This window comes from Neoarius graeffei, chromosome 3, assembly GCF_027579695.1.
Source record: "Neoarius graeffei isolate fNeoGra1 chromosome 3, fNeoGra1.pri, whole genome shotgun sequence".
Classification (NCBI taxonomy): domain Eukaryota; kingdom Metazoa; phylum Chordata; class Actinopteri; order Siluriformes; family Ariidae; genus Neoarius; species Neoarius graeffei.
The window spans coordinates 8,577,719-8,591,529 of NC_083571.1; the positions used below are offsets into that span (position 1 = coordinate 8,577,719).

General features: G+C 41.7%; 1 protein-coding gene across 1 annotated transcript in view; it reads right to left on the reverse strand.

Annotated features, from left to right (window-relative positions):
• syne1a (spectrin repeat containing, nuclear envelope 1a) overlaps window positions 1-13,811 on the reverse strand; it is a 491,960-nt gene that overhangs the window by 142,140 nt on the left and 336,009 nt on the right. The window contains 4 exon segments of the mRNA XM_060915606.1: window positions 1,030-1,191; window positions 1,292-1,414; window positions 5,988-6,128; window positions 13,194-13,397. Coding sequence (XP_060771589.1) covers window positions 1,030-1,191; window positions 1,292-1,414; window positions 5,988-6,128; window positions 13,194-13,397 — 630 coding nt within the window.

Genomic DNA, 13,811 nt, shown 5'->3' on the forward strand with positions numbered 1-13,811 from the left:
AAGTCATTCAAGATCAAAGGTCATGGCGCCGACTGAAAGCCCATATGGGACTTCTTGTATGTTCATAATGGTAAACATCTGTCTATCATTAACCATTTTAAAAGTTATAGCCCTTTGAAAACCCATGACCTTCAGTTTGACCTTTCAAGGTCACAGGTCATGGTGCCAAATAAGAGCCCATATATGACTTTCTATATGTCAATAATACGAAGTATCTGTCTCTCTTGAACCGTTTCACATTTATGAGCCTCTGAAAATCCGTGACCCTGTGTACGACCTTTCAAGGTCACTCAAGGTGCCAAATGAAAGCTCATATATGACGATAATATCAAGCATCTCTCTATCTTGAACCATTTCCCGGTTATGAGCTTCTGAAAACCCCTGACATTTGACCCCCAACCGCTAAGAAAACGATGAGAGACACCCCATCATGTAGCATATCAATGGAAGCAGAATTGAAAGATGAACATTTTGGATTTGGTTTGAAGTAAATATGATGAATATGAAGGAAGATATCACAAAAAAAAAGGTTTTGACCTTTTTTGGTGATCTTGACTTTGACCGGATGACCCTCGAAATGTTGGAGGTTCTATTTGAGACCAATGCCCATCTATCCTGAAAGTTTCATGTTGCTAACAAAAAAAAAAAAAAAAAACACCGAAAACAATACCTTGCCCCCTGGTGGAGTCCATCCCAGGCGAGGTAAAAAGTACTGAAAATATATTCGTTTTGCTTATATACTAGGAATTCATCAGTGAACACCAGTTGAAAAATAGAACTATTTCCTGTTTTCATCTTTCAGAAGTGCAGCCAGTTCTGAATCACCAACACACAGCGGTCTTAGCATAGAACCCAGAGGAACCCCGGTCTCAATCTGTCTGTTATGTTACACATTAAGAAGCAGAAGATATCCATCCACTTTTGCTAAGATGATTATACATACATGATGCTTTAAATCCCAATGTTTCTTTTTTTTTAAACCAGTAAACAATTGGTGTTTACTGGTGCTAACATGATTCTCGCTCTCACCTGGTGAGCTGCCATCTGGCTCTCAGGACTCTTTCCAGGTTCTAGGCCTTCGTTTAGTGAAGCCTCAATGGACTCCATCTTGGTGGAGATGGACTGTAAAGCCTCCTGGTAGTGCTGCTGCCTCTCCAGAGCCTCGTACAGACTCTTCTGTTTCTCACTGATCTACACGCCGGTAAACAGAACACAAGCCGTTAGGAGAGTGCGCCGGAAAAGTCGCAATGCTGTTGCGTAAGCTGATAAGAGAGGGACGGAAACGATTTACCACATTCTTCAGCGTTTCCCATGAGCGCTGTAGGTCATCCAGGTTAGCCGTGGCAGCGGATTCCATAGATTGGTCGTAGAGCTCCTGGAGAGGAGCACGACTTAACGGGGCCCTTCCTGGAGCCTGAGGAAAAGAGTGTGTTAAATGTAGAACGATACAGAGTACGGTGTTAATGTGTTTATTGGTCACCATTCCAATATAGACGTTTACACTTTACGTCATCACAGCAAACGTCAGCTATAGTTGCTAGCATTGGTATTTTTTCGTCTTTTAGTTACATTAATTATCATTAACAAAGCATAATTCATTAAAATCTGAAGTCTGGACTGTAAATAAAGCCAATACGTTATTAGCTACTGTATAACTAAGATCATTACAACATTGAAATAAAATGATATAAAATGAGTACGCAGTTCTTTTGCTATTCAACTCCCACAAACGTTTTCATTACCGTGCTGTTCATATTCTTAATTGCAGACTTGCTGACGTTTATTTGATGGTTAATGAAAGTGCTGATTATGATAATAGCGCATTTGTTTAATTATTTAATTTAACATCAATGAATACTTGTGTTACTTTGTCAGTGTTACTGACGGGGTGTTAACTATGACATTTGTTCACCTTAACGAATTTGTTAAAAGGAATGATGTGGGTTAAGGAATCATTCATGCAAATCGAAATTTCTTTCTCGTGCATCAACAAAAGAAAACGTCGATATGAACAAGATCAACGCTGAGCTACTGCTCACTTGCGTATCCCTCTGCTCTCGCTTATATCAGAATGCAAGCCATCGAAGGAACAGGACACTTACTATGAATGTTGACTTCGATAGATAATGAACCCTGAAACGAGTAAGTAAAGAGCAGTGTCTCTCCCCAGGGATTTCACACAGCATCCTGGTAAACTGTCATTTTGAAATAGCATCAAAATCCACGCTATATGTTTCGTAAATACGTTCAGTCAGTAAACAGGAAGCTGATGTGCGACAGACCTGAAAACGGTACACACGGTATAGAACCCCAAGCTGAAGCTCAGTACCAAATATCAAGCAGGTGTGATTTGTGGTTCCTGAGCAAAACGTTACGAAAATTTTGTAAATCCACGCTATGTTTCGTAGATACATTCAGTCGGTAAACAGGAAGTCGATGTGCGACAGACCTGAAAACGGTACAGAACCCCAAGTTGAAGCTTGGTACCAAATATCAAGCAGGTGTGATTTGTGGTTGCTGAGAAAAACGTTACGAAAATTTTGTAAATCCACGCTATATATGTTTCGTAGATACATTCAGTCGGTAAACAGGAAGTCGATGTGCGACAGACCTGAAAACGGTACACACGGTATAGAACCCCAAGCTGAAGCTCGGTACCAAATATCAAGCAGGTGTGATTTGTGGTTCCTGAGCAAAACGTTATGAAAATTTTTTAAATCCACGCTATATGTTTCGTAGATACATTAAGTTGGTAAACAGGAAGTCGATGTGCGACAGACCTGAAAACGGTACACACGGTATAGAACCCCAAGCTGAAGCCCAGTACTAAATATCAAGCAGGTGTAATTTGTGGTTCTTGAACAAAACGTTATGAAAATTTTGTAAATCCATGCTATATGTTTCGTAGATACATTCAGTCGGTAAACAGGAAGTCGATGTGCAACAGACCTGAAAACGGTACAGAATCCCAAGTTGAAGCTTGGTACCAAATATCAAGCAGGTGTGATTTGTGGTTGCTGAGAAAAACGTTACGAAAATTTTGTAAATCCACGCTATATATGTTTCGTAGATACATTCAGTCGGTAAACAGGAAGTCGATGTGCGACAGACCTGAAAACGGTACACATGGTATAGAACCCCAAGCTGAAGCTCGGTACCAAATATCAAGCAGGTGTGATTTGTGGTTCTTGAACAAAACATTACGAAAATGTTGTAAATCCACGCTATATGTTTCGTAGATACATTCAGTCGGTAAACAGGAAGTCGATGTGTGACAGACCTGAAAACGGTACACATGGTATAGAACCCCAAGCTGAAGCTCGGTACCAAATATCAAGCAGGTGTGATTTGTGGTTCTTGAACAAAACATTACGAAAATGTTGTAAATCCACGCTATATGTTTCGTAGATACATTCAGTCGGTAAACAGGAAGTCGATGTGCGACAGACCTGAAAACAGTACACACGGTATAGAACCCCAAGCTGAAGTTCGGTACCAAGTGGCGATGATTTGTGGTTGCTGAGAAAAAGGGTGTTTCAGACAGACGGACGGAGGTTGAAAAACAGTACCCTCCCCTTCCTACGGAGTGGGCGTATTATAATAATAATTATTATTTATTAATATTCTAAATACTCCATTGCCTGTAAACAAAGCAATGGAAATTGCTACAGATGAACTCCGTGTATAAGCGACTGTACAGGAGGAACAAACACCGTACACATAACACGCATACCTGCCAAGAGGATATCATTCTTAAAAAAAATAAAACCCACAACACACCTTTCCACTCCAGCAGTTATTTATGATACGGCTGTGATTTCGGACGTTATCACATCCTGAGCTCGAACTCGTGCTCTCTATGGTATGCCATTATCAGGGAACTGGTTTTAGCAAATAAACTGCTCAGAGCCGGATACAGTCAGCAGTCTGAGGAGTTCAGGAGGCACGTTATGCGTCATTACGTCATACTGTATATTAGTTTGAGTTATATAACATTCCGACATCGCTAACTGATGTGCTATCGTAACATTTATAAACTATGAACCATTATGACCTGTACAAGCTACATATGTGTTATTAGGACATATCCAAGTCGAGGTTATCCATATTATGATTTATGAGTCATTATGACCTACGTTAGTATAATTTGTAATGATATATACAATGTCTTGCAAAAGTATTCATCCCCCTTGGTGTTTGTCCTGTTTTGTCGCATTACAAACTGGAATTAAAATGGGTTTTTGGAGGGTCAGCACCATTTGATTTACACAACATGCCGACAACTTTAAAGCTGCACATTGTTGTTTTATTGTGACACAAACAATAATTTAAAAAAAAAAACCAGAAGAAATCTGGAGTGTGCATAAGTATTCACCCCCTTTCATACAAAACCCCTAAATAAGAGCTGGTCCAACCAATTCACTTCCTAACTCACATAATTAGTTGATTAAGATCCAATCAAAGTGTCACATGATCTGTCACATGATGTGTGTATAAATCAACCTGTTCTGGAAGGACCCTGACTCTGCAACACGACTAAGCAAGTAACATGAAAACCAAGGAGCCTCCAAACAGGTCAGAGACAAAGTTGTGGAGAAGTATAGATCAGGGTTGGGTTATAAAAAAAAATCCCAAACTTTGAATTTCCCACAGAGCTCCATTAAATCCATTATAGCAAAATGGAAAGAATATGGCACCACTACAAACCTGACATGAGAAGGCCCCGCCCACCAAAACTCACAGACCCGGCAAGGAGGGCATTAATCAGAGATGCAACAAAGATAACAGTGAAGGAGCTGCAAAGATCCACAGCGGAGATGGGAGTATCTGTCCATAGGACCGCTTTAAGCCGTACACTCCACAGAGTGGGAGGGGCTTTATGGAAGAGTGGCCAGAAAAAAGCCATTGCTCAAGAAAACACGTTTGGAGTTTGCCCAACAGCATGTGGCAGACTCCCCAAACACATGGAAGAAGATTCTCTGGTCAGATGAGACTAAAATTGATCATTTTGGTCATCATGGGAAACGCCATGTGTGGCGCAAACCCAACACCCTGAGAACACCATTCCTACAGTGAAGCATGGTGGTGGCAGCATCATGCTGTGGGGATATTTTCCATCTGCAGGGACAGGAAAGCTGGTCAGGACTGAAGGAAAGATGGATGGCACTAAATACAGGGCAATTCTGGAGGAAAACCTGTTTGAGTCGGCCAGAGGTTTGAGACTGGGACGAAGGTTCACGTTCCAGCAGGACAATGACCCTAAACATACTGCTAAAGCCACACTAGAGTGGTTTAAAGGGAAACGTTTAAATGTCTTAGAATGGCCGATTCAAAGCCGAGACCCCAGAATCTGTGGCATAACTTGAAGATTGCTGTAGACCAACGCAACCCATCTAACTTGAAGGAGTTGGAGCAGTTTTGCCTTGAGGAACGGGCGAAAATCCCAGTGGCTAGATGTGCTAAGCTAATAGAGACATACCCCAAGAGACCTGCAGCTGGAATTGCAGCAAAAGGTGGCTCTACAAAGCAATTAAAAAAATTGTGTAAATCAAATGGTCCTAACCGTCCAAAAATCCATTTTAATTCCAGCTTGTAATGCGACAAAACAGGACAAACACCAAGGGGGGGGGGGGGGGGGGTGAATATTTTTGCAAGACACTGTAAATTACGTCATATGCAAGTTTGCTTTACAACCTTATAAACCACATTTACTCGAGTAGGAACACATGACATCAGATTGCTTGCTGGAGAAAATATATGTAAAAGAACTCGAGGTTTCTTTGCAACATGGAAGGTCCACAATCCTCTAAAAGTGTCTCCACATTTGTTAGATATTCCAAGGAAGAAGACGCTCAGTGCTGTTCTGTGTTCGGGCCAGGACAAATATTATTTAGGAGAGTGCCAATAATTTTGGATCGAGGGAAATTCAGAGGGTTAAGGTGAGTCAGTGTGAGTGAGGTGATCAGGGGCTGGTAAAGGCGCGGTACCTGGTTAAGGGAGACGTCAGCGTTAGGCCCGGGTGAGGGGGATCTGCAGGCCGGAGGGGAGGAGACCTCGCTGTTGGTGCCCTCCTCACCCGACTCCTCCGTTACAGGAGACAGGAGGGTGTGACATCGGCCTGCGGTCATCTACCCCGTTACACAGGAGGCGACGAGAGACAGAGAGAGAGAGAGAAGGGAAAGGAAATGAGAGAGGGATTTGCGATGTGTCAGTCCATTCCTGAATCAGTGACAGAAGCTGAAAGGAAGTGGGCAGGAAGAGTACCGCAGTGCACATTTATTTCAAGCACAGAGGACATGACTCAGCTTTTTACAAACGCTGGATCGCCCTGAAAAACATGCACCTACACACTAGCCAAGTCTCGCACTCTTTCACACACCGCAAAATTTACACACCCGTACTATATATAATGCAACGTTCAATATTGCTTGCATGTACACTACCGTTCAAAAGTTTGGGGTCACTTCGAAATGTCCTTATTTTTGAAAGAAAAGCACTGTTCTTTTCAATGCAGATCACTTTAAACTAATCAGAAATCCACTCTATACATTGCTAATGTGCTAAATGACTATTCTAGCTGCAAATGTCTGGTTTTTGGTGCAATATCTCCATAGGTGTATAGAGGCCCATTTCCAGCAACTCTCACTCCAGTGTTCTAATGGTACAATGTGTTTGCTCATTGCCTCAGAAGGCTAATGGATGATTAGAAAACCCTTGTACAATCATGTTAGCACAGCTGAAAACAGTTGAGCTCTTTAGAGAAGCTATAAAACTGACCTTCCTTTGAGCAGATTGAGGCTACATCCACACGACAACGGCAACGAGATGTTATTTAAAAAAATATCGCGTCCAAATGGGCAACGATCAGTAAAATATCAGGTCCATATGGCAACGCAACGCTTGCTGAAAACGATGCAATACACATGCCACGCCTCTAGGGGCGCTGTAAGACGGTCCCTTCGGAGACACCAGAACAATAGAAGTAGTAAGGACGCATGCGCATAAACTATTATGCGCGAGACTTCATATTAGCCACAAAGTCAGGAAAATCTGTTCGTAAAATTACGTTATAATGACCAAATACAATGAAAAGTATTTTTCCAGTCTCACCTGTGAAAGGTAATCCCATGTGATCTCGTTTGGACGGTAAACCTGTTGGTACAGTTAAACGCAGCACATGAATGAGGCATCTTTATTCTCCACTTTGACCCATCCAATATGGCGGCGAGGATGACGTAGGATTCTACGCGGAAAGCGGCGTCTTTAATGGTCCGGAATAAATTGAATGCTACACGTTGATGGATTAATTTGTTGTTCTACGCCCTTTTTGTGGAATGTATTGTAGGACTTAAACCAACATCTGAAGAGGTGAGATCGCTCCTTTTTTTCCCTATTTTTGCTGGCGGGATTGACTCTGCCCTAAGGGCTATTCTCTCTCTCTCTCTCTCTCTCTCTCACTTTGCACCATTACACAATAAATATTCACAGTGAAAATATTTTGTAAGCGCGTTTCATGAACCAAGTTATAGGATTTGTTGACAACTCGCATCGAGTTCGTTACACTTCTACCCGGCGTGAAGCACTGACAGTCATGTGGTTGTGACGTCATTGTAAACAAATCCGTTCTACTCATCCAGACGACTTCGCAACGGCGCCGTTGCCAGATCTTTCCACTCTGGAACCCGTTCTCAAAAGATTTCGTTCTGGGGCACCCAAAACGCCGGTGCCGTGTGGACGCCAGGCCGAAACGATGAACAATTTTATCAGATTCACCTGAATCCGTTGCCGTGCGGACAGGGCCTGACCTTCCTTTGAGCAGATTGAGTTTCTGGAGCATCACATTTGTGGGGTCGATTAAATGCTCAAAATGGCCAGAAAAACGTCTTGACTAGATTTTCTATTCGTTTTACAACTTATGGTGGGAAATAAAAGTGTGACTTTTCATGGAAAACACAAAATTGTCTGGGTGACCCCGAACTTTTGAACGGTAGTGTATGTAAAATCAGTCTTTTTTTTTCGTGCACACGTGACATCTGAGCACATCTGCACCAAAAGTAACGAATACTCAGAAACCCTCTGCATACGAGAAAAGGTCACCAGAAAAACACAGCAGACCAAACCATTTCACAAAACGGGGGGGGGGATTAACTTATCAGGCAAACTGCAAATGATGCATGAGCTATACGACTAAAATTAGCTCCTCTGTGCTAACAATGCTGACTCCTCAAGCAGCAGCAGCAGCCGCCATCTCTCTCTCTCGCGCACACACACACACACACACACACACACACATATAATGGGCCAGAAGGAATGTGTTGAACAAACAGCACTGCAGTCCAAACTGCAGTTAGCTCCTTTCTGGCAGCTAATGTGGAACTTTCTGTCTCAGAGTGATTCAGTGATGCAAGCGCAGGGCAATCGCGCAGCTGGGACGGGACTCGGAGTTTCCCGAGCCACGAGAGAACAGCAGAACAGCAGTATAAGCAAGTGTACGATACAGAAAGGACAAGAAGGAAGGCTTAACAAACGTGGGACACTAAGACATGCTGATCTGACATGCCCGTATTCTTTTATTTTATTCACGGTGAAGTAGTTTTGCATGATATCCACTCCTGTTGAAAGTAGACGTGGTGTTGTATTGTTGCTGTCTAAAGTCCAGTCCTAAACTTACTGCAGTGTGTTCCAGGTCAATATTATGATCTTGGCTATGCCCGTTTTTCTTTCTTTCTTCCTTTTTAAAATGGTCAAATCCTCAGTGAGACGTTAATTCGAGAGTTTTTGTTCACGTACACCTAACTGCATTAACTGAAAGTTAACAACTTTTAAGAAGGCTTTAAGCGCTGCTCACTTAGCATATCATTCATGTCATATATCATGTGACCAGAGGGTATATAAATATGTTTAGTCATCGTAACATGTCACATTATAGCCTATATAAGTCATATTTCACCGTAACATGCATAAGTATAAAGTACGTCACTATGACAGCCATAAGTATAAGGCACATGTCATGATGACATCCGTACATATAAAGTGCGCATCATGACGATATCCATATATAAGGTACATGTCATGATGACAGCCATATGTATAAGGTAGATGGCATTATGACAGCCATAATATAAGGTACGTCATGATGACGTCCATAAGTATAAGGCACATGTCATGACATCCGTATGTTATGATGACATCCATCATGATGACAGCCATATGTATAAGGTACGTCATTATGACATCCATACCGTACGTATAAGATACATGTCACTATGACAGCCATAACATAACGTACATGTCATGATGACATCCATATGTATAAGGTAGATGGTATTATGACAGCCATAATATAAAGTATAAGGCACATGTCATGATGACGTCCATATCACTATGACAGCCATACATATAAGGTACATGTCATGATGACATCCATATGTACAAGGCAGACGGCATTATGACAGCCATAATATAAGGTACGTCATGATGACGTCCATAAGTATAAGGCACGTCATGATATCCATACGTTATGATGACATCCATTATGATGACAGCCATATGTATAAGGTACGTCATTATGACATCCATACGTATAAGATACATGTCACTATGACAGCCATAACATAAGGCACGTCATGATAACATCCATATATAAAAGGTACATGTATAAGGTAGATGGTATTATGACAGCCATAATATAAGGTACATCATGATGACGTCCATAAGTATAAGGCACGTCATGATGACATCCATACGTATAAGGCACGTTATGATGACATCCATACGTATAAGGCACATCATGATGACATCCATACGTATAAGATGCACGTCATTAAAAACAGCCATAATATAAGGCACTTTATGATGACATCCATATATAAGGTGCATGTCACGACATCCATAAATATAAGGCACATGTAATTATGACAGCCATACTATAAGATACATGTCATGATGACATCCATATGAATCAGGTAGATGGCATTATGACAGCCATAATATAAGGCGCATGTCATGATGACGTCCACAAGTAGAAGGCACATGCCATTATGACAGCCATAATATAAGGTACTAGTCATGATAGCATCCATACGTATAAGGGAGATGGCATTATGACAGCCATAATATAAGGTACTAGTCATGATAGCATCCATACGTATAAGGGAGACGGCATTATGACAGCCATAATATAAGGTACGTCATGATGACGTCCATAAGTATAAGGCACATGTCATGATGACATCCATACGTATAAGGCATGTTATGATGACATCCATACGTATAAGATGCACGTCATTAAAAACAGCCATAATATAAGGCACTTTATGATGACATCCATATATAAGGTGCATGTCATGACATCCATAAATATAAGGCACATGTAATTATGACAGCCATACTATAAGATACATGTCATGATGACATCCATATGAATCAGGTAGATGGCATTATGACAGCCATAATATAAGGTGCATGTCATGATGACGTCCACAAGTAGAAGGCACATGCCATTATGACAGCCATAATATAAGGTACTAGTCATGATAGCATCCATACGTATAAGGGAGATGGCATTATGACAGCCATAATATAAGGTACGTCATGATGACATCCATAAGCGTAAGGTGTGTCATTATGACAGCCATAATTTAAGGTACATGTCATGATGACGTCCATAAGTATAAGGTAGATGGCATTATGAAAGCCATAATATAAGGTGCATGTCATGATGATATCCATATATATAAGGAGGCGGTACTTCTGGAGAATGGACACACCCATGTCCATACCTCAAACCCATGTTTCAGTTTTCTGAAAGGAATAAAGAGTAGTTTCATTTTCTTTGAAATGTTTGCTTTGTTTGCCGAAAACGAACTGCATCACGGCCTACAAAAACTCGCCGTCCGACCTGCGGGAGCATATTGAGGTCTGCAAACCTTTTATTCCGAGAGAAAGTTTGCAATGAAGTTGTCTGTGCTTTTAGAGCTAGCGATAACGTTGCAATAGCAAGCGACTTTCTATGGATTTCCCTGCCAAGTTGCCGCAGCCTCGTCCATGGCTAACGTTAACACATTGTTAGTTAACATGTAAAAACGGAGCTGCGCTAACATGAATAACGTTAACTTATCTGAAGTCCTTTCAGAAATAAATGTTTTAGCATCATCTTGCCAAATAAACAGAATGTAGAAATCTTTCTTTTCTAGTAGCGTTAGCTACCCAATAAGATTTTGAAAAGATTTTGCTAGCATGTCAGGTGGAGCTTCACTGACTAGCTAGCTTAACGTTAAACCACCATGATTCCACAGGCGGATTCATATGTGCATCAATACATACACTTGCACAAGCACGCACACATGAGACCTGTGAGATGGACAGTATTGTACTAGTCGGTCACAACAAATTGTTGGAATTTTTTGTTGATTAACATACACATACACTGCCGGAGCTGGGTTAGAACACGACCATGCTGCTTTGTGGGGGTGCAGAGGAGTACTACAATAAAATAAAATAAATAAATAAATAAATAAATAAGCGCCAATGGTTCTTTTTCGGTTCACTTGTGTTTCATGTTGTAACGTTCTACCAGGTGTTTATTCGACAGGTTCTACAAGTTAGTCAGTAAATCCAGTCAGTTGCTTCAGAGGCATTAGGTTTTGTAAGCGTTGTGGGAATAATACAACGATGCGTCGACAGAAAATTTACTTTTAATACTTAAGTATTTTTAAAAGCAAGTACTTCAGTAAAAATTTGACTAGACTACTTTTGCTTGTATCGGAGTAACATTTGACCAGCAGGGATCTGTACTTTGCAGTAAAGCCTAGGTCACAACTGGACGTACGATTTTTTGGCCGTGCGATTTTTGGCGTTTCCCAAATCGCTGCGTTTTTTTTTTTTTTGTTCGTGGAGAAAGACGCACGTTGGCCGTAAGTTTGTCTTGCAACCTGAAAAAAACGTAAGCGCCCGTAGAGTTTGTTTGACATGACAAAGAACTTCTGCGGCCGGTCTACGGCTCGAAAATCAGCACGTCACACGCGCGCCCTCTGTGCGTTTCTTGCACGTAGACCGGCCGTAGGAGCACGTACGGCCGGTTGTGACCGAGGCATAATGAAGTTGGGTACTTTGTCCACCTCTGAATGAGAATGAGGGGTGTACAAAACTTTCACTGGTACCGTATAAGCATTACTGATGTTTGATTACGATATACATACGGTACACTACCGTTCAAAAGTTCGGGGTCACCCAGACAATTTTGTGTTTTCCATGAAAAGTCACACTTTTATTTACCACCGTAAGTTGTAAAATGAATAGAAAATATAGTCGAGACATTTTTCTGGCCATTTTGAGCATTTAATCGACCCCACAAATGTGATGCTCCAGAAACTCAATCTGCTCAAAGGAAGGTCAGTTTTATAGCTTCTCTAAAGAGCTCAACTGTTTTCAGCTGTGCTAACATGATTGTACAAGGGTTTTCTAATCATCCATTAGCCTTCTGAGGCAATGAGCAAACACATTGTACCATTAGAACACTGGAGTGAGAGTTGCTGGAAATGGGCCTCTATACACCTATGGAGATATTGCACCAAAAACCACACATTTGCAGCTAGAATAGTCATTTAGCACATTAGCAATGTATAGAGTGGATTTCTGATTAGTTTAAAGTGATCTGCATTGAAAAGAACAGTGCTTTTCTTTCAAAAATAAGGACATTTCGAAGTGACCCCAAACTTTTGAACGGTAGTGTAAGTAGAAGTTGCGTCATTCTGGCCTATATAGTAATATACGTGACAGTGACGTGCACCGTATATCCATCGGTTGTGTGTCAGCTTTTCTATATGACTTTAGGAAACATTTAACAGCAGTGAAAACACGTTACACCACACTGTAGAGTCAAGTTTTTTTCTTCTGTAGGTTCGGGATCAAAATTTTCATCTGTACAGCGTGTAATGTCTAAGTATGACGAGATCTTAACAACTGCTGGGTTATTCGAAAAGGCACACACAATGATGGGTTGTGACGTCTACCACTACAATCAAATCAAATAAAAAAAAAAAAAAAATCACGGACCCCATGACTAGCACTTGGATCTAGTGTACTCAGTCAAAAAAAAAAAAAGCACGAATCTGATTCTGAAAGCTCATGCATCTATCCTGGCGTGTGTGTGTGTGTGTGTGTGTGCATCTGCGAGTGTGTAACTGACTCACCATGACGACCGAGGGGTGTGTTGCGGGGTGTTTGGTCATCTCCTCCTCCTCATCCTCCAGCTCCTCCAGGCCGTCCGAGAGCCCCCCGACCTCGCTGACTGTTAGCAGCATGGTGGCGTGCTTGGCCTTCACCGTCAGCATCTTACACTTCGAGTTCAGGGCTGCGATCTGCTCCTGGTAGACTTTTATCTTCTGGGCCAGCTCCTGTCACATCACATCACGCACGACGCCGCATTACATCCTGTCAGACGCCTTTTTAATCTCTTAAAGACGACCTGCTTTTAATCCGGAGCGCAATAAATCCAGCATGGAGCTAAATCACAGGGTTAAACCTGAATAACAGGGAGTGGAGCTGAACAGATTCATCTCTCTCTCTCTATCTCTCTATCTCCTCTGGCTGTTTGCAGTTAAAAAAAAAAAAAAGCACCCAGCTATCCTGCGAATGCTCGATTGTGAATTCCCAGCCAATCAGAGCGCGTTCAGGGCGGGAGAGTTACCAAGGCCTGGAGAGGAAGTCAGCGTGAAAGGCGCAGCTCTGAACCAACTGCAAAACGGAGAAAGAAAAAAAAAAAAACGTAGGACGAGTGAAAAGTAAGGGGGAAAAAATCTGGAGAGCAA